The 18865-nt window shown below is 48.8% G+C and overlaps 1 protein-coding gene across 1 annotated transcript; it reads left to right on the forward strand.

Annotated features, from left to right (window-relative positions):
- Nucleotides 1-71: 71 nt before the first annotated feature.
- Nucleotides 72-18859, forward strand: PRPF8 (pre-mRNA processing factor 8; the record flags this gene model as incomplete). Its single annotated transcript, XM_009072022.1, has 41 exons — nucleotides 72-225; nucleotides 991-1155; nucleotides 1243-1461; nucleotides 2200-2412; nucleotides 2683-2808; nucleotides 2886-2991; nucleotides 3464-3654; nucleotides 3834-3953; nucleotides 4031-4220; nucleotides 4396-4515; nucleotides 5298-5432; nucleotides 5543-5672; nucleotides 6046-6242; nucleotides 6350-6556; nucleotides 6646-6809; nucleotides 7132-7258; nucleotides 7361-7553; nucleotides 7888-8075; nucleotides 8281-8519; nucleotides 8951-9097; nucleotides 9321-9531; nucleotides 9621-9737; nucleotides 9823-10070; nucleotides 10250-10429; nucleotides 10700-10835; nucleotides 11418-11587; nucleotides 11892-12021; nucleotides 12193-12339; nucleotides 12430-12590; nucleotides 13214-13405; nucleotides 13959-14196; nucleotides 14444-14572; nucleotides 15151-15264; nucleotides 15381-15554; nucleotides 15805-15998; nucleotides 16301-16540; nucleotides 16650-16791; nucleotides 17117-17257; nucleotides 17460-17599; nucleotides 17770-17972; nucleotides 18581-18859. Coding segments are annotated over 41 exons (6893 nt in total), but the record flags the coding sequence as incomplete, so codon positions are not given.
- Nucleotides 18860-18865: the final 6 nt, after the last annotated feature.

Here is an 18865-nt window from a genome sequence, read left to right on the forward strand (position 1 = left end):
AGCCGCCCGCGCCTCCCCAGACCCTCCTCAGGGCGCGCAGGGCCTGACGTGCCGCCTCTCTGCCCCCCCAGCCCGCAAGTGGAAACGCTATGCGGAGAAGAGGAAATTCGGGTTCGTGGACGCGCAGAAGGAGGATATGCCCCCCGAGCATGTCCGGAAAATCATCCGCGACCATGGTGACATGACCAATAGGAAGTTCCGTCACGACAAACGCGTGTACCTGGGGTAAGGAGCCCCCAGGATGGGACACCTGGGATGAGGAGCCTCCTCTGCTGCCGTGTCGGAGCTGCTCGCTGGTGGTTGAAGGGAGAGACCCTTCTGCAAAGGGTTCTTTGTGTCCATGTAGCTCAGTGAGGATGCCATAAGGTATCGCTGCAGAGAGGATCAGCGAAAGAAGTTATTGCGTTGAGTTTATGAGGAAAATAATACCCTGGATAGTCCATCATTGAAGGGAGAGACCCTTCTGCAAAGGATTCTCTGTCAGTTGTAGCTCATCCATTGCCCCAAGGTATCAATGCAGAAGGAAATCAGCAAAGGGAGTTGTTGCTTTGAATTTATGTGGAAAACATTATCCCAGATAACACATTGTCTTAGGAGAAATTACGAGGTAGTATGAAGTATCCACTATATGCTGTTTGCAAGATTAAAAAGCATACTGAGTGCTTCTTTGCTGTTTTGGGTGCAGAGATCTGTCTCATGCACATCAGGATCTGTTGCACTAACTTACACATAAAACCTCCAGAAACTTAATAAAAACTTTTAATTTTTGTTTGTAACATTCCTGGAAGCCAAACCAGTAGAAAACCTTTTGGTAGTGCAGTGCATGATGCACATAGAATGGGAAGTTCATGGATTTGTCACTGGAGGCCTTTATGAACTGGTCAGATGAGCAGTTTGCAGGAGGGAAAGGTGTGCAGGGTGCGTGGCAGGTGGATGTCTGTTCTGTGGAGATCCATCCCAACCCTGTTTTCCCTTGATTTGTGATTGTAGGGCTCTGAAGTACATGCCTCATGCTGTGCTGAAGCTCCTGGAGAACATGCCCATGCCCTGGGAGCAAATCCGTGATGTTCCAGTCCTGTACCACATCACTGGTGCCATCTCCTTCGTGAATGAGATTCCCTGGGTCATCGAGCCGGTGTACATTGCCCAGTGGGGGTAGGTGCCTCTTTCATCACCTTGGTGGGACAAACTCCTGTTCATCCACCACAAAACCCATGTCTAATGTTCTCTGGGCTCCTGCAGGTCCATGTGGATTATGATGAGGAGGGAGAAGAGGGACAGGCGGCACTTCAAGAGGATGAGATTCCCACCCTTTGATGATGAAGAACCCCCTCTGGATTATGCTGATAACATCCTGGATGTGGAGCCTCTGGAAGCAATTCAGCTCGAGCTGGATCCAGAGGAGGATGCCCCTGTGCTGGACTGGTTTTATGACCACCAACCGCTGAAGGACAACAGGAAGTATGTGGCTCTGGTAGCAGAATTAACTGGGAGAAGGGACAACCAAACACACCACACAAATTACTTATACATAGCAGTGTGTAACCTTTGGTTCTGTTGTGCTGAGCTATGTGTGATATTAGTGGGGAGGAATAAACCTTCCCTCAAGGATTGGAGGGAGAACTTCATTGTTGTAAAGCTGTACCTCTTGTCTTTGGGTTGCTCAGAAAAGTTGTGGCTTCCCCTTCCTTGGCAGTGTTCAAGGCCAGGCTGGATGGAGCTCTGAGCAACCTGGTCTAGTGGAAGGTGTCCCTGCCCATGGCAGGGGCTTGGAACTAGATGATCTTTAAGGTCCCCTCCAACCCAAACCATCCTGTGATTCTATGATTCAGCATCCAGCGAGGCCTCTGTGCCCAGGAGGGATGCTGCCCACTTAACTGCTAAAACTGATGTGTGTTATCATGCCATAAAGGTGACAAGCTGGATTGTGTAGTTGGAATTTTAACTGATGTTTGCTAAATATCAAACTGACACACAACACGGATGAGAGGAGCTGGAGCAATCAGTATTGCCTGGGCATATGAAGTCCTTAGTGGTCTTCAGCCTTTCTTTCAGGCTAGAGGCACCCATGTGTTCCCCATCCTTGCTATTTTCCACAAATGATGGGTGTTAAAAGGTGTTTGGTCATTGCTGGTCCTTTGGTAAAGGCCCAGTTGTCCTCTGTCTGCATACAGAGTGTCCATGCTTTGTTCTTTCCAGGTATGTCAACGGTTCAACTTACCAGCGCTGGCAGTTCACCCTGCCCATGATGTCCACGCTGTACCGCTTGGCCAACCAGCTGCTCACTGACCTTGTGGATGACAACTACTTCTACTTATTTGACCTGAAAGCTTTCTTTACCTCCAAGGCACTGAACATGGCTATTCCTGGAGGTCCCAAGTTTGAGCCTCTTGTTAGAGACATCAATCTTCAGTAAGTGTTGGGTTTAGGAGGAGAGATAAGTGGCTGTCGAGGAAAGGGATGGGAAGGTTAATCTGTTATCAAGTGTTTCACCTTGGGTGAGCTATTCCAGGGTGATTGCTCTCTTCAGCACTGATGTACTGGTTGCTTTGAACACTGAGTGCTGGTTGATGTGAAGAGAAGGTGGAAGAAAGAGCACTGATACCATGTCCTCAGTCACAAATATTTGCCTCTCTGTCCCCCTGAATGCTGCTATAACATTTTCTTTTTGTCTTATTTGAGGGATGAAGACTGGAATGAATTCAATGACATCAACAAAATTATCATCAGGCAGCCCATCAGGACAGAGTATAAAATCGCTTTCCCATACCTCTACAACAACCTGCCACACCATGTCCACCTCACCTGGTAAGTGCAGCAGCCTCAAGAACCAGGGGAGGAGGAGAAGGCTGTCAGAAGGCTCTAACATGTATTTTGTCTTGTAGGTATCATACTCCAAACGTTGTTTTCATTAAAACAGAAGATCCTGATCTCCCAGCTTTTTACTTTGATCCACTGATCAACCCCATTTCACACAGACATTCTGTCAAGGTGAGTCACTGGCCAAGAGAGCCTGTAGTAAACGCTACTGTGTGGAAGTGATAGGGCTTTAGTATCTTGTTTGTAACCCTCCTCCTGATAGCACTTACACATAGATGTTTCTGGAGAAGGTACAAGCCCTTTGACAAAACCCCCACAGTTGTCATTTTAGACTTTTTCTCCTTCCGGTGTTGCACAGAGATGTCTCCTTTGGTCCCTGTAGAATAAAGCCCATTGCCTAATTAATTGTATTATTTTAGAAGCTTCTGACAGGTTATTTGTCTTTTTGGTTGCTTTTGACGTATTCACGGAGCGGATGTCTCCCTTGAGTTACCTCAACTAACTCAGGATCTTGTAGCCAGAGTTTGCCTTGCCTTGTTGCTTCTGCCACTTCCATGAGAGCAGAGAAGTGGTTTTTGCTTGCTTAACTCAGAAAACTGAGCTGAAACAATCAGGAAACATGTTCCATGTTCTTGTCTTTCAGAGTCAGGAACCTCTGCCTGATGATGATGAAGAGTTTGAACTGCCAGAGTTTGTGGAACCTTTCCTGAAGGATACGCCACTCTACACAGATAACACAGCCAATGGCATTGCCCTGCTCTGGGCCCCACGGCCCTTCAACTTAAGGTCTGGGAGGACCCGGAGAGCTCTTGATATCCCACTGGTCAAGAACTGGTGAGTTCTTTCTTGGGGAAGGGGCTGTGCTAGTGATCATGACATTGTCTGTGTTACTGGAAATGAAATAAAGACAGTCTGTGGTGAGTGGTTTCTAGAGATTTTAGGAGAGTTTCTGGAGACTTGTTCTCTAAGGAATGTGAGTTACCTGAAACACTGAAGTCTTGATTTATCCACAGGTACCGTGAGCACTGCCCAGCAGGCCAACCAGTCAAAGTGAGAGTCTCCTACCAGAAGCTCCTGAAGTACTATGTTCTGAATGCCCTCAAGCACAGACCTCCCAAGGCCCAGAAGAAGAGGTGAGTGGGGTCTGTCCATTAGGGAACTGCTCACCAGTGTAGAGCATTCAGCTGATTATAGTCTCTGCTCTCTCCAGGTACCTCTTCCGCTCCTTCAAGGCAACCAAGTTTTTCCAGTCAACGAAGCTGGACTGGGTGGAAGTAGGTCTGCAGGTGTGTCGCCAGGGCTACAACATGCTCAACCTCCTGATCCACAGAAAGAACCTGAACTACCTTCACTTGGATTATAACTTCAACCTGAAGCCTGTGAAGACCCTCACCACTAAGGTATTGGTCCATGTGCTGTTTTACTCAGTTTATCTGAAGGTTATTGAGTATCTTAGTGTGGTAAGACAGGCCACAGTGCCTCAGCTGTTCAGTTGCTGTACAGAGTGACCAAATTGGAGTTGTTTCACTCTTGTATGACATTGTTACATAAATTCTGGATTTTTGTCTTATCCAGGAAAGAAAAAAATCCCGTTTTGGTAATGCTTTCCATCTGTGCCGAGAGGTTCTGCGCCTGACCAAGCTGGTGGTGGATAGCCACGTCCAGTACAGACTGGGAAACGTGGATGCATTTCAGGTAGGCTCTTTTTTTTTATTTTTAAGGTCAGGAGAGAAAGTTGAGGGAGGATTGGAATATCTTATATGGGAAATAGCATATGTGGGATGCACAAGGCAATTGAATGTTCACCCCTCAGTTGAGGAGGGACATTGAGGTGCTGGAGTGGGTCCAGTAAAGAGCAATGAGGCTGGTGAAGGGACTTGAGCACAAGTCCTATGAGGAGAGGCTGAGGGAGCTGGGGGTGTTCAGCCTGGAGAAGAGGAGGCTCAGGGGAGACCTTCTCACCCTCTGCAACTCCCTGACAGGAGGTTGGAGTCAGGTGGGGGTTGGTCTCTTCTCCCAGGCACCCAGCAGGAGGACAAGAGGGCACAGACTCAAGCTCTGCCAGGGGAGGGTTAGGTTGGATCTTAGGAAGAGATTTTTTATGGAGAGAGTGCTCAGGCATTGGAATGGTCTGCCCAGGGAGGTGGTGGATTCACCATCCCTGGAGGTTTTCAAGCTGAGACTGGATGTGGCACTTAGTTGGACTCGATGATCTTTGAGGTCTCTTCCAACCCGGTTGATTCTATGATTCTATGAATGTTGCAGTGTTACAGAGGAGAGGGGATACAATGAAAACATGCAGCATTGTGTGAAATTCTGCTTTTATACTAGTTTATTAGAATTATTCTCTATAGGAGTCAGTATTAGGGGCTTTGTGTGGCCTAACAGATTCTGCTCCTGGCTATACAATAAATCTGGCTGCTGCAGGCAATGTATGAGGTGTTTATTGTTATGCCTGACTGCTCCCTGTGTTTCAGTTGGCAGATGGCCTGCAGTACATCTTTGCCCATGTGGGTCAGCTCACGGGAATGTACAGGTACAAGTACAAACTGATGAGGCAGATTCGCATGTGCAAGGACCTGAAACATCTCATCTACTACAGGTTTAACACAGTAAGTTCCACCTTTCCATGTCACGGTGACCCCACTCAAATTGAGGAACAAGGGAGGGATTCTGGAGTGTCAATAAGTGACGTGTTCTTACCATGTCACTGTTCTTCCAGGGGCCTGTGGGCAAGGGTCCTGGCTGTGGCTTCTGGGCTCCAGGCTGGAGAGTGTGGCTGTTCTTCATGAGAGGCATCACCCCACTGCTGGAACGCTGGCTGGGGAATCTGCTGGCCAGGCAGTTTGAAGGTCAGCACACTGTGTAAATCCTGGATGTGGGAGGAGTGTGTGGTAAAGATAATACTGTTTATTGGCCAGCCAGTTTTTTATTCCCGCTGCTGGTCTGTATCCATGCTCCATGTCAATCCCAAGAGCTATTGTCCAGTTTAGAGCTCTTAGAAGATCTGTGCCCCCAACATAGATTCTATAGGAGAGTGGGATTTCCTGCTCTATAGCACTGGGGGGTCCATTGTCTCCTAATTTTCTGCTCCAGATTTGTCAGTGATGCTGTGGCAGTGTCATTTCTTCAGACATCCTGTACCTCCCTGCACTCCTATACTAGGAAGAAGGAGGAGCACTGCCCAGTGGTCTCAGAATTCCTGAAGGACTTTGCTTTTTCCAGGTCGTCACTCGAAGGGTGTCGCAAAGACTGTCACGAAGCAGCGTGTGGAGTCTCACTTTGACCTGGAGCTGAGAGCAGCTGTGATGCATGATATTCTGGACATGATGCCAGAAGGAATCAAACAGAACAAAGCCAGAACCATCCTGCAGCACCTGAGCGAGGCTTGGAGGTGCTGGAAGGCCAATATTCCCTGGAAGGTGAGTCTCTCACTTTGCCTTTTAGTTCGACTTCAACATCTCCCAGGTGAAACTGTTCTTGGGAAGGTTCCCACTCCTGCTTCCTTCAAGTTACTCTCCCTCCCCAGGTGCCAGGGCTGCCAACTCCTATTGAGAACATGATCCTGAGGTATGTGAAGGCAAAAGCTGACTGGTGGACAAATACAGCTCACTACAACAGGGAGCGGATCCGCCGCGGTGCCACTGTGGACAAAACTGTCTGCAAGAAGAATCTGGGCCGGCTGACCAGGCTCTACCTAAAAGCTGAGCAGGAACGACAGCATAATTACCTGAAGGTACTTCTGTTCTGCCTGAGGTTACCCAAATTGGTGCTGTTCTCGTAGGAAGACTTTCACTGACTAATGCTGTTGCTGTGGTTCTGCAGGATGGGCCGTACATCACTGCGGAAGAGGCTGTTGCTGTGTACACAACCACAGTGCACTGGCTGGAAAGCAGGAGGTTCTCCCCCATTCCTTTCCCTCCACTGTCCTACAAGCATGACACTAAGTTGCTCATATTAGCCCTGGAGAGGCTGAAGGAAGCTTACAGGTAAGGAGTGGGAAGTGATTGTAGTCTCTAGGGGCACTGGGAAAGGCTTCTGAAGCTGTTTTGTTATCCTTTTTTCCTGGCATTGAATATGGTGTAGAATTTACCCCGATGGATTGGTAAAGGCACTACTGCAAACTTGACTGCAGGTTCTCTGTCACTTGGGCAAAACCAGTGCTGTAGTTTTAAGCTTGGGGGTGTGGATTGTGAAGAGTTACAGGTCTTGTCTGGATCTACTTGGTTGAATGTTACAGTTCATCAGTTTAATGCAGTGGCCATTAGTTTGTCCATGTATAGGTGCTGAGCTGCTCTCTCTTGCTTTCAGTGTGAAATCACGCTTGAACCAGTCACAGAGAGAGGAGTTGGGCTTGATTGAACAGGCCTATGATAACCCCCACGAAGCTCTGTCCAGAATCAAACGACACCTTTTGACTCAGAGAGCCTTCAAGGAGGTGAGTGTCCTGCAGCCACGCTAAAGGTTACGCTGCATGGTGCCAAGATTTTGTGTTCTCTGTCAACTGTCAGCCTCAGGTTTTTATCTTCTCTTTTTTCAGGTGGGAATTGAGTTCATGGATCTCTATAGCCACTTAGTCCCTGTTTATGATGTTGAGCCCTTGGAGAAGATCACAGATGCTTATCTGGATCAGTACTTGTGGTATGAGGCTGATAAGCGAAGACTCTTCCCTCCATGGATCAAACCTGCTGACACTGAACCTCCCCCACTGCTGGTGTACAAGTGGTGCCAAGGTTAGTGTGGTCTTGGATTCCATGCAAAAATGAGTTTTCTGTGTCCTACGAGTCCCCTTGGGAGCTGAGTGTTTGTATTTGGGATGTGCAGTCAATAGTCATTACAATCAGAAACCATATTCTGTAGGTTAAGATATATATGTATGTATGTACTGGAGGAGGAGAAATTCCATGGCATTTGTGGTTGATTACATATTTCTCTTCCCATTTCTGGATAGACTGGAAGGTCCAGAGCCTGAAAAATCAGGCACCTATGTTGGCTTCCTGGGCCCAGGGGATGGTTCTGCTCTGTCTGATGTGTCAGATAACACCACAAGCTTGTTTGTCTCCTCAGGCATTAATAATCTGCAAGATGTTTGGGAAACCAGTGAAGGTGAATGCAATGTGATGCTGGAATCTCGATTTGAGAAGATGTATGAGAAGATTGACCTGACACTGCTCAACAGGCTGTTGCGTCTTATTGTTGATCACAACATTGCTGACTACATGACAGCTAAGAACAACGTGGTCATCAACTACAAGGTGATGATTTCAGTCAGGAAAGGGGGTCTGTGGTAAAATGGAGGGGTTTGGATCCATGGGGGAGGAAGGGACACAAGACTTGCCAGTGAAAGAGGTGATGAGGGAGTAAGAAAACCCTTCTGGGTCCTGCTAAAATGCAGCTGGTCAGGTGAAAGGTCTCTGATGTTTTGTGACGGGTTCTCACAATTCCCCTTCATTTCCTCAGGACATGAATCACACAAACTCCTATGGGATCATTCGTGGGCTGCAGTTTGCTTCCTTCATTGTCCAGTATTATGGGCTTGTGATGGACCTGCTGGTGCTGGGTCTGCACCGAGCCAGTGAGATGGCTGGGCCTCCCCAGATGCCAAATGACTTCCTCAGCTTCCAGGACATTGCCACGGAGGTGGCTCATCCCATTCGCCTCTTCTGCAGATACATCGACCGGATTCACATCTTCTTCAGGTGAGAATAGTGTGCTCCTACTCTAGACTCTAAGAAAAATCAGGAATACTTGAATTTACAGACTTCCCAGAACACCTGTATGACTCTGTCCATATGCCTCCTCTTGTTTTCTACAACTTTACTGGACCTGTAGAAACACAACAATGCCAAGAATTCAATTGTTAGGGATTTGGTAAATTAAAGACTGGTAAAATAAGCCTTTTTTTGGATTCCCAGCGAGTGGACATGAAGTTTTATGTCTGTTCCTGGAAAGATGAAGTTCTGGGTTGCTCTGTGCTCATGAAACTGAAGCCTCCTTCAGTGGGAGGATACAGAAATGCATAGTTACCTTCAAACAGGCTGACAAACAGCTTTTCTTAATGATCTATCTGGCCAGACTGGTGCTAAGAAGTTGGTCATGTAATTCCAGATCTTTTTCTATGCATTTCCAGGTTTACAGCCGATGAGGCAAGAGACCTGATCCAGCGGTACCTGACAGAGCATCCAGATCCCAACAACGAGAACATTGTAGGCTACAACAACAAGAAGTGTTGGCCCCGGGACGCTCGGATGCGCCTCATGAAGCATGATGTGAACCTGTAAGTGCTGGGGAAAAAGTGGTGGGAGGATGAAGAAATTAATTGTAATAACTGTTTGAGACTGATAGGTGCTCAGGAAGAAAATGTAAGAAGAGGTGAGGGGTCTGTGTTGGAATTCTGACAGAGTGGTGGGTGTGAGAGACTGTAGTGCCAGGAAAGCTCTGAGAACTTGCCCAGTTCATATTTTGCTTCGGTAACAAACCACCCACATCTTGTTTTCCAGTGGCCGTGCTGTGTTCTGGGATATCAAGAACCGTTTGCCTCGCTCAGTCACCACAGTGCAGTGGGAGAACAGCTTTGTGTCTGTGTACAGCAAGGACAACCCCAATCTGCTGTTCAACATGTGTGGCTTTGAGTGCCGTATCTTGCCCAAGTGCCGCACCAGCTACGAGGAGTTCACCCACAAGGATGGGGTGTGGAACCTGCAGAATGAGGTGGGCTGAGGGTTTGATGGGGTGTGAGAGCTTGGGATCCCCTTGGACAGGAGTTTCCAGGAGGGAACTGATGGGTCTGTGCTCTTCAGGTCACCAAGGAGCGCACAGCTCAGTGCTTCCTGCGTGTGGACGATGAGTCTATGCAGAGGTTTCACAACAGAGTGAGGCAGATCCTCATGGCTTCTGGCTCCACAACCTTCACTAAGGTAAGGTGGGAGGAAGGTGTGTGGCAGAGCTTTCTGCAGATGCTTGGGGAACAGGCTGGGAACTGATCCTTGCTCTCCTTTCTAGATTGTCAATAAATGGAACACAGCTCTGATTGGTTTGATGACGTATTTCCGGGAAGCTGTTGTAAATACTCAGGAGTTGCTTGATTTGCTGGTGAAGTGTGAGAATAAAATTCAGACTCGAATCAAAATTGGCCTGAATTCCAAGATGCCCAGTCGTTTTCCTCCAGTGGTGTTTTACACCCCTAAGGAGCTGGGCGGGCTGGGAATGCTCTCCATGGGCCATGTTCTCATCCCACAGTCTGACCTGAGGTGAGTTGTGCTGCTCCAGTGCCTCTGTGTGTGTTCTGTTAAATGTTCTTTACCATACAAACACCCGAGAGTACTAAACCATGCTGTGTTACAGAGCTGTGTTGCCTTGACAGTAGTTCATGGCAGTGACCTGGGAAGTCCTGTTGCTCCTGCCTCACTCTTGTGCCTCTCTGCTCCAGGTGGTCCAAGCAGACAGATGTTGGCATCACTCACTTCCGCTCAGGAATGAGTCACGAGGAGGATCAGCTCATCCCAAATCTGTATCGTTACATCCAGCCATGGGAAAGTGAATTCATTGACTCTCAGAGAGTGTGGGCAGAGTATGCCCTGAAACGACAAGAGGCCATAGCCCAGAACAGGTGTGTTGTGTGTGTGTCTGTGTGGGGACAGGCAGCAGAACTGTCAAGTCTTGCACTAATCCAGGGATCTGGAGACTTTTTCTTTTGCCTGTTTGATACCATCATACTCTCTGTGGTGACTGCAGACGCTGCTGAGTGTTTGGCATTTTAGAATGTTCCCTGCCAGAGCCCTGAGCTCTGTGTTACTTCCGTGATCTCATCAGCTGGAATGTTTATTAAGCATTGCTGTAAAAGTGAGAAGTAACCCAGTGTGGGGATTTTTCCCTTCAGGCGTCTGACACTGGAGGATCTGGAGGACTCGTGGGACAGAGGAATTCCTCGTATTAACACCCTTTTCCAGAAGGACAGGCATACCCTGGCTTATGATAAAGGATGGAGAGTCAGGACTGACTTCAAGCAATATCAGGTACTCACTGGGTATTTCTCTTCACCTGGGTGTGAGGTTCACCTGCCTGTTCCAGACAAAGTCCTTTCACTGCGTTATTGCAGGGGCACGTCTTGTCTGACTGCTGTAGGAAGAACTTAGAGCCATGTGTTGGGACTGGTAGAGGCTGTTGAGAACCGAATGTTCCAAAATTTGTAGCTATCCACTTTTGAAACATTTGGATAGATTGCAGTGTCTTGGGAAAACACTAAGCTTATCTCAACTGCATATTAAGAAATCAGTTCTGGAGAGAAAAAAACTGATCCCAAAACAAACATTCCAAAATGCTAAGTTTTAATAACAGTGGAAAAATGTTATGTAAAGCCTCTGATGGTAGCTCTGTAGCAGGCCAGTCGCTGAGAGAGAAAATAGCACCTTAGATTCTACCCTGAATTGCATAGTGGTACTGACCGAACTCGTGTTGTAGATGAGCTGTGTTCTCCAGGACTGAGGGCTTGAGGCTTTTTACTGACTTCATCATCATCATCTTGGCTCCCACAATTAGTGCAGGCAGGTGAAATAATCTGAACACCGAGTTGCTCACTGCTGTGCTGTCATATCCAGGTGCTGAAGCAGAACCCGTTCTGGTGGACACACCAGCGCCACGATGGCAAACTCTGGAACCTGAACAACTACCGCACGGATATGATCCAGGCTCTTGGTGGGGTGGAAGGAATCCTGGAGCACACTCTCTTCAAGGGCACTTACTTCCCCACATGGGAGGGTCTCTTCTGGTAAGGGAAACTTTGATGTGGCCTTGTCTTGGGAATGGGAGTATAGTGGTGCACCAGGAGGAGCCCTGGGCTCAGGCTGTACTGATCCTCTTGAGCTTTTGCTGCTTTTCAGTCATCACTGGAGCACATTGTGTAGTTCAGTCGTGAGGGCACCTGGGATGTGGCTAGAGCTGAACTGTGTGCACATCCATGGAAGTTTCTTAGCATGAAACCATCTTGCCCACTTGTGGGGTGTTACATGTGGCACATGGCAGCCAGCAAAGACAAAGGACACCTAATGCAACTGCTTGTCTGCCCATTCTAGGGAGAAGGCCAGTGGCTTTGAGGAGTCCATGAAGTGGAAGAAGCTGACAAATGCCCAGAGATCTGGTTTGAACCAAATTCCAAACAGAAGATTCACCCTCTGGTGGTCTCCTACCATTAACAGAGCCAATGTAAGTCCCTGGAGTTTGTACCTGTAGGAACAGGTAATGAGAAATGAGAGCAGTTAATCAATCAGACCATCTCTTATAAATGAACTAAACCTCCTTAACAGGAGCTGCTCAATTTTATAAACTTCACCTGTTGTGCTGTTGCATGTTCTCACAGCTGCTTTTCCTTTGCAGGTGTATGTTGGCTTTCAGGTGCAGCTGGATTTGACAGGGATCTTTATGCATGGCAAGATCCCCACGCTGAAGATTTCCCTCATTCAGATTTTCCGAGCTCACTTGTGGCAGAAGATCCATGAGAGCATTGTAATGGATTTGTGTCAGGTGAGCAGTGTTGGTTTGGTTTGTTTCTGTGCTGTGCACAGTTGGGTTGCTTGAACACAGCTCATCTTTTACTGCCTTTTTTTTCTCCAGGTGTTTGATCAAGAACTGGATGCTCTGGAGATTGAGACAGTGCAGAAAGAGACAATCCATCCCAGGAAGTCATACAAGATGAATTCCTCCTGTGCAGATATCCTCCTCTTTGCTTCCTATAAGTGGAATGTGTCACGTCCATCACTGCTTGCAGATTCCAAGTGAGTGTTTCCCTTTTCCCTCTCCTTGGTCTTGCTGCAGAGCAGAGCTTCTGAACCTGTCATCCAGAGCCAAAGCCTGTATCCCTTGGGCATGTGGTGTTGGTTTTCTCTGGGGACACTGGAGGACACAATCGGGCCTGGAAAAGTGCAGGGCTTAATTGGATAGGTGGTTGCAGCACCTCCTGGCACTGCCTCCAGCAAAGCATCAAGACTGTGATCTTATTCTCTTCTCTGGTTGACCTCTTCCCTGAGCCAGAACTCAGGAGCTCTGGGGATTCTTATGGAAACCCCACAAAGCTGAGCTGTGCCAGGGCCAGAATCAGGAATGAATTCTCCCTGAATCAGACCAGGCAGTGCCTGGGGGAGATGACCCTCATGACTACACAGCACTGGACTAACTGCTGCTTTGTTTAAACCTGCAGCTGAACCCTGTTGGCTTCTGTTAACTGTTTCTGTATTCAGGGCTGTATGAAGAGAGCAGTAGAGTCTTCCCAGGATGGAATGCAGATAGTAGCTGTCTTCAGTGTCCATTCTTGGTGGCAGTTATTCTCTGTCAAAGACATGCAGCAACTGCAGTGGAGTTTTGTGCAAGATGAACTTGTTCTGGCTTGCTTTCTCCTTAGAGATGTGATGGACAGCACCACGACTCAGAAGTACTGGATAGACATCCAACTGCGCTGGGGAGATTACGATTCCCACGACATCGAGCGCTACGCGAGAGCAAAGTTCCTGGACTACACCACAGACAACATGAGTATCTATCCATCTCCCACTGGTGTGCTCATTGCCATTGACCTGGCCTACAACTTGCACAGGTGAGATCTGCACCTTGTGTTTTCACTGCAGTTGGGAGTTTGTGGCTGTGTCTTGGTGCCTCTCTGAACAGGGCTGTGTTCCAGTCAGGAGGTGAGGGGAGAAGACAGAAGCCAGAGGTATGCAGTGAGTGGGATAAGGCATTTCAGGTTGTCCAGTGTCTGCTCATTCAGTAGTGATGGTGCAGTTCTCCAAGCTCACTAATAATTAATTTTCTTACAAGATTTCTGTCAGACTGTTCTTGTAGCTGAAGGGCAGGCTTTGTTTCAAGGGCAGTACAAGTAGGGGCAGCTGTTTTTCACTGAAAAACTAGGGAGATAGTCCCAGCAAGCAACCTCTGCTCCAGTGTCCTTTTTGGTTTTTCTGGGACTGCAGCATGTGTGTACTGTGGCTTCCCACTGAGGAGGCGTAGGGAAAAACCATAGGTGAACAGCTCCCAGGGACATCACAGGAGAAATTATCCAGCAGTATTGGTCAGGCAGAGAGGTGCTTGGTGCTGTCTCCATCTCAGAGCTGCAGGCAACAACTAGGTCTTCTGTTTGTTTTCTTCTGCAGTGCTTATGGGAACTGGTTCCCTGGGAGCAAACCTCTGATCCAGCAGGCCATGGCCAAAATTATGAAAGCAAATCCTGCTCTGTATGTGCTGAGAGAACGAATCCGCAAAGGACTGCAGCTGTACTCCTCAGAGCCCACAGAGCCTTACCTTTCCTCCCAGAACTATGGAGAGCTCTTCTCCAACCAGATCATCTGGTTTGTAGATGACACCAATGTGTACAGAGTCACCATTCACAAGGTGAGGACAGAGGTGGGGAGGAAAAAACAAGGACTGTAGATGTCCTGTGCTCGGGGGTGGGGGTGGTGGTTTCCATGCATGATGGAAAACTAGAAATCAGCGTGGACCCACGTTTTTGCAATGTGCCCAGAGCAGCTCAAACATACATAGCTCCTGCTCAGAGCACGCAGTGAGTCAGCTGATGTGTAAAGGTGTGGATGGGCTGCATTTATTTCCCTGTGCTTCTCACTTTCATTTGTTTTCTTAGACTTTTGAAGGGAATTTGACCACAAAACCCATCAATGGAGCCATTTTCATCTTCAATCCCAGAACTGGACAGCTCTTCCTGAAAATCATCCATACATCTGTGTGGGCAGGACAGAAGCGTCTGGGACAGGTAGGGCCTGGCTGTGCTTTGGGTGTGAGCTGGGGATGGGCTCTGGTTGCTTGGGACACTCAGTTGAGCAGAAAACATCATAAGGGTCTTCATCTTCCTGCCTCCTAATGAGTTTGGAACTCCAGTGAGGAGTGTGTTAAGAGTGCTCAGGCATGAGCGTGGGATCTAAAAGAGAAAGAACACAGGCATTGCTGTTGCTGGGATTTTGAGGCTCTGAGGTGTAAAGACCTCACACCTTCCAGCAGGGCTTGAGGAGCAGAGCTGTGCTCCCTGTTACACCAACCACGTTGCACTTGGCCGTACATCCAGTGCAGTGAGAAGACTCAAGTGGCAAATCCAAGGAGGTGGAGTAGCCAGCTGTGTTTTCTGAGCCAGTCAGGAGTAACTGAGCTCCAGGAATGGGAACTGCCCTCTGTGCTCAGTAGGAAGGAAAAGCTGGGCCTTGTCACTGATCTGGAACAGGCCATAAATTCCAGTCGTATTTTTAGAATTTGCTTTGCGTCTCGCTAATTCCCAGAGACATGGAGACACTGCTGTTAGCAGGGAGAGATTCCTCTAACCTTGCTGTCTCTCTGCAGCTGGCCAAGTGGAAGACTGCTGAAGAAGTGGCTGCCTTGATCCGCTCCCTTCCCGTGGAGGAGCAGCCTAAGCAGATCATAGTGACACGGAAGGGCATGTTGGACCCACTCGAGGTAACGATGCAGATACTGATCTGCGAGGACGTGTAAAATGTTTGAGATAACAGTTCTGTGCCCCTGTGATGTTCTGCAGTAGTTGTGAGCTCATTCCTCTTCTTGATAAACTCCAGGTGCACTTGCTGGATTTCCCCAATATTGTGATCAAAGGCTCGGAGTTGCAGCTGCCCTTCCAGGCCTGTCTGAAAGTGGAAAAGTTTGGTGATCTCATCCTGAAGGCTACTGAACCGCAGATGGTTCTCTTCAATCTCTATGATGACTGGCTGAAAACCATCTCTTCCTACACAGTAAGCCTGGATGTCTCTTCTGTAATTTGCTTTGCTGCTGATAAATGAGGCAGGAACCAGGGCTTCAGAGACCTGCCATGATTTGTTGTTTGGGAGCACCTGGCTCTGAATCCACTTGGATTTTCCATCAGGTTGATTCCACTGGCTCTTGCCATGCAATGTCCATGTGCCCAGACAGAGGAGTGCTGTACTACATCCTGGTATATTTGATTTCCTTCTTCCTAACTGTATCTTTTTTTCCATCTCCAAGGCATTCTCCCGTCTGATCCTGATTCTCCGGGCGCTACACGTGAATAACGATCGAGCCAAAGTTATTCTGAAACCAGATAAGACAACCATCACAGAGCCTCACCACATCTGGCCAACTCTGACAGATGAGGAGTGGATCAAGGTGGAGGTGCAGCTCAAGGATCTCATCCTTGCTGACTATGGCAAGAAGAACAAGTAAGCCACTGTTCAGCTGCAATGATCCTGCCAGTCTTTCCCTCCCACTCCAAAAGCTGTGGCCAAGGGCCTCTGGCAATGAACTCTCAGCTTTGTAGGGAATCTAGTTGGTATTAACTTTTTAATAAGGCACCAAACCTCTTCTGAGCTGAGCATCATGTCATTTGGTCCCTCCTCTTGTTCAAAAAGTTGTGGTTTCATTTTGCATAGTGCACTGAGTGGATGTTCTGAGCCTGTGCCTTGGTGAGAAGAGTCTACAATGTATTTTGGAATGCCTGACTTGGGTGGATTTTCTCTTTCAGCGTGAATGTTGCATCCTTGACACAGTCTGAGATCCGAGACATTATCCTGGGCATGGAGATCTCTGCCCCATCTCAGCAGAGACAGCAGATTGCAGAAATTGAGAAGCAAACCAAGGAGCAATCCCAGCTGACAGCCACACAGACCCGCACGGTGAACAAACACGGGGATGAAATCATCACCTCCACCACCAGCAACTACGAAACCCAGACCTTCTCCTCCAAGACTGAGTGGCGAGTCAGGTAGGAAGGCAGGCAGGGCTTGGGGTGGTGGAAAGGGTTGGAGTCCTCAGGCAGAGTCAGAGTGCTTGGGGACAGATCTGTACACCCTCTGATCATCATCTCTTTGCAGAGCAATTTCTGCTGCCAACCTCCACCTGCGAACAAACCACATCTACGTCTCATCAGATGACATCAAGGAGACAGGTTATACATACATTCTTCCCAAGAACGTGTTGAAGAAGTTCATCTGCATCTCAGACCTGCGAGCCCAGGTGAGTGTGCAGCGAGTCTGGTACAGTTGTGCTCCACACTGCTGGGCACACACCAGTCCTGGGCAGTTGGGAACTAGTGACAGAGGGCTGGGAACTTGCTGCGGCCAATGTGAATTCCTCTGTGCTTCAGACACACTGGCAATAGGGCTGAGCAGCTGAGTTCTAGCCAGGTCCTGAGGGCTCCTTGTGACCCAGGTCTGTGGTGTTCTCTGATGAGAACCTGCTGGCCAGGAGATGCTCTCCTTGAGAACTAAGGAGTTCCCACTCTCACATGGTTCCACAGAGATCTCTTCTGGGTTTCTAAGGCAAGTGTCTGTGTTCCTAGATTGCAGGTTACCTGTATGGAGTGAGCCCTCCAGATAACCCCCAGGTGAAGGAGATCCGGTGCATTGTGATGGTGCCTCAGTGGGGAACACACCAGACCGTGCACCTCCCAGGGCAGCTGCCACAGCATGAGTATCTCAAGGTGAGTTGTGCTCCCAGGGTGGGTGGAAAATCAGCAACAGGGACCTGAGCTGGTGGGGAAGCTTCCTGTGGTGTGTTGTAGATGTGAGATTGGAAGGGCTCAGTCTGATGTGAGGTCAGGTGAAGGGGAAACCTTTGGTCCTGCTGTGCTTGGTCTTGTTTTAATGGTCTTTGATTTCTCTCAACCACTCTCTTTTTGTCAGGAAATGGAACCTCTGGGGTGGATTCACACCCAACCAAATGAGTCCCCTCAGCTCTCACCACAGGATGTCACCACCCATGCCAAGGTCATGGCTGACAACCCCTCCTGGGATGGAGAGAAGACCATCATCATCACCTGCAGGTGAGGTGCAGGGAGGTTTCTGATGCCCCTCTCTGAGGGGAGCTGTGGGTGCAGTGCTAGGGAACACGCTGAGGCCTCAATAAAATGTGGCAGAAGGGGAGTGTTGGCTCATTCCTGGCTTCCCTCCTCTGCCCCAGATGAGTCTGACTTGCCCCATCTCTCCCTTTCAGTTTCACACCAGGCTCCTGCACACTGACAGCCTACAAACTGACCCCGAGTGGCTACGAGTGGGGTCGGCAGAACACAGACAAGGGGAACAACCCCAAGGGCTATTTGCCCTCCCACTATGAGCGGGTGCAGATGCTGCTGTCTGACCGCTTCCTTGGCTTCTTCATGGTCCCAGCACAGGGCTCCTGGAACTACAACTTCATGGGTGAGCTGCCCTGGAAGGGGATGGGAAGGGAGGCAGTGTGAGTAGCCTGGGGAGGAGAGGAAACAGCTGCTCGTCAGGGAAGTGTTCCTTACCCACTCTGAAGCTTGACCTTCTTGGAGCAGCTGGCAGAGATTCCAGTCTGACCTTTCCTGGGGTACCAGCACTGGGATGTCAGTTCTCAATGATTTTTTTGGTGGCAGGAGAACAAACTCTGACAGAGAGGAGAAATGGATACCTTGTCTGTCTGGATTATAGTGTCTGGTCTATTGCCACTGAATAATTAATCCCTGCCAGGCAGAAGAGATAATGGAAAATGCAAGAGAGAAGCAGTTCCCAGTAGGAAAGTAGTAGGAGGTCCTGGTGTGATGAACACTATGGGCAGCTGGAGAAGGGGTCAGGAAATGAGAGTGACAGAACACTTGACTAGAAGAAAAGGACTGTAAATCTGGGGGAGGAACCCAAAGGGCGATGATTTTGTGGATTTAAAGCTCACTTTTGGCATGGCCATGGTTAAAAATGATCCTATGAGGACAGAGAGCTTAGTTAGGCTCTTGCTGGGGGTGGAGGCCGCAGGGGTGTTCAGGTGGGTGATGGTTTCTCTCTTCCAGGTGTTCGCCACGATCCCAACATGAAGTACGAACTGCAGCTCGCCAACCCCAAGGAGTTTTACCACGAGGTCCATCGCCCCTCTCACTTCCTCAACTTCGCGCTGCTGCAGGAGGGAGAGGTCTACTCTGCCGACCGCGAGGATCTGTACGCCTAGCCCTGCCCGCGCCCCCACTCTTAGTACTGTTGATATTCAACAGCGTGTCGGTGTGTTCCCCACTGTTCCGCGCACCCCGCTCGCCCCGCACCGCCCCCCGTGCGCTCTCTCGGGTTGTTGTACCTTTCCT

Source organism: Acanthisitta chloris, unplaced genomic scaffold, assembly GCF_000695815.1.
Source record: "Acanthisitta chloris isolate BGI_N310 unplaced genomic scaffold, ASM69581v1 scaffold46103, whole genome shotgun sequence".
Taxonomy (NCBI): Eukaryota; Metazoa; Chordata; class Aves; order Passeriformes; family Acanthisittidae; genus Acanthisitta; species Acanthisitta chloris.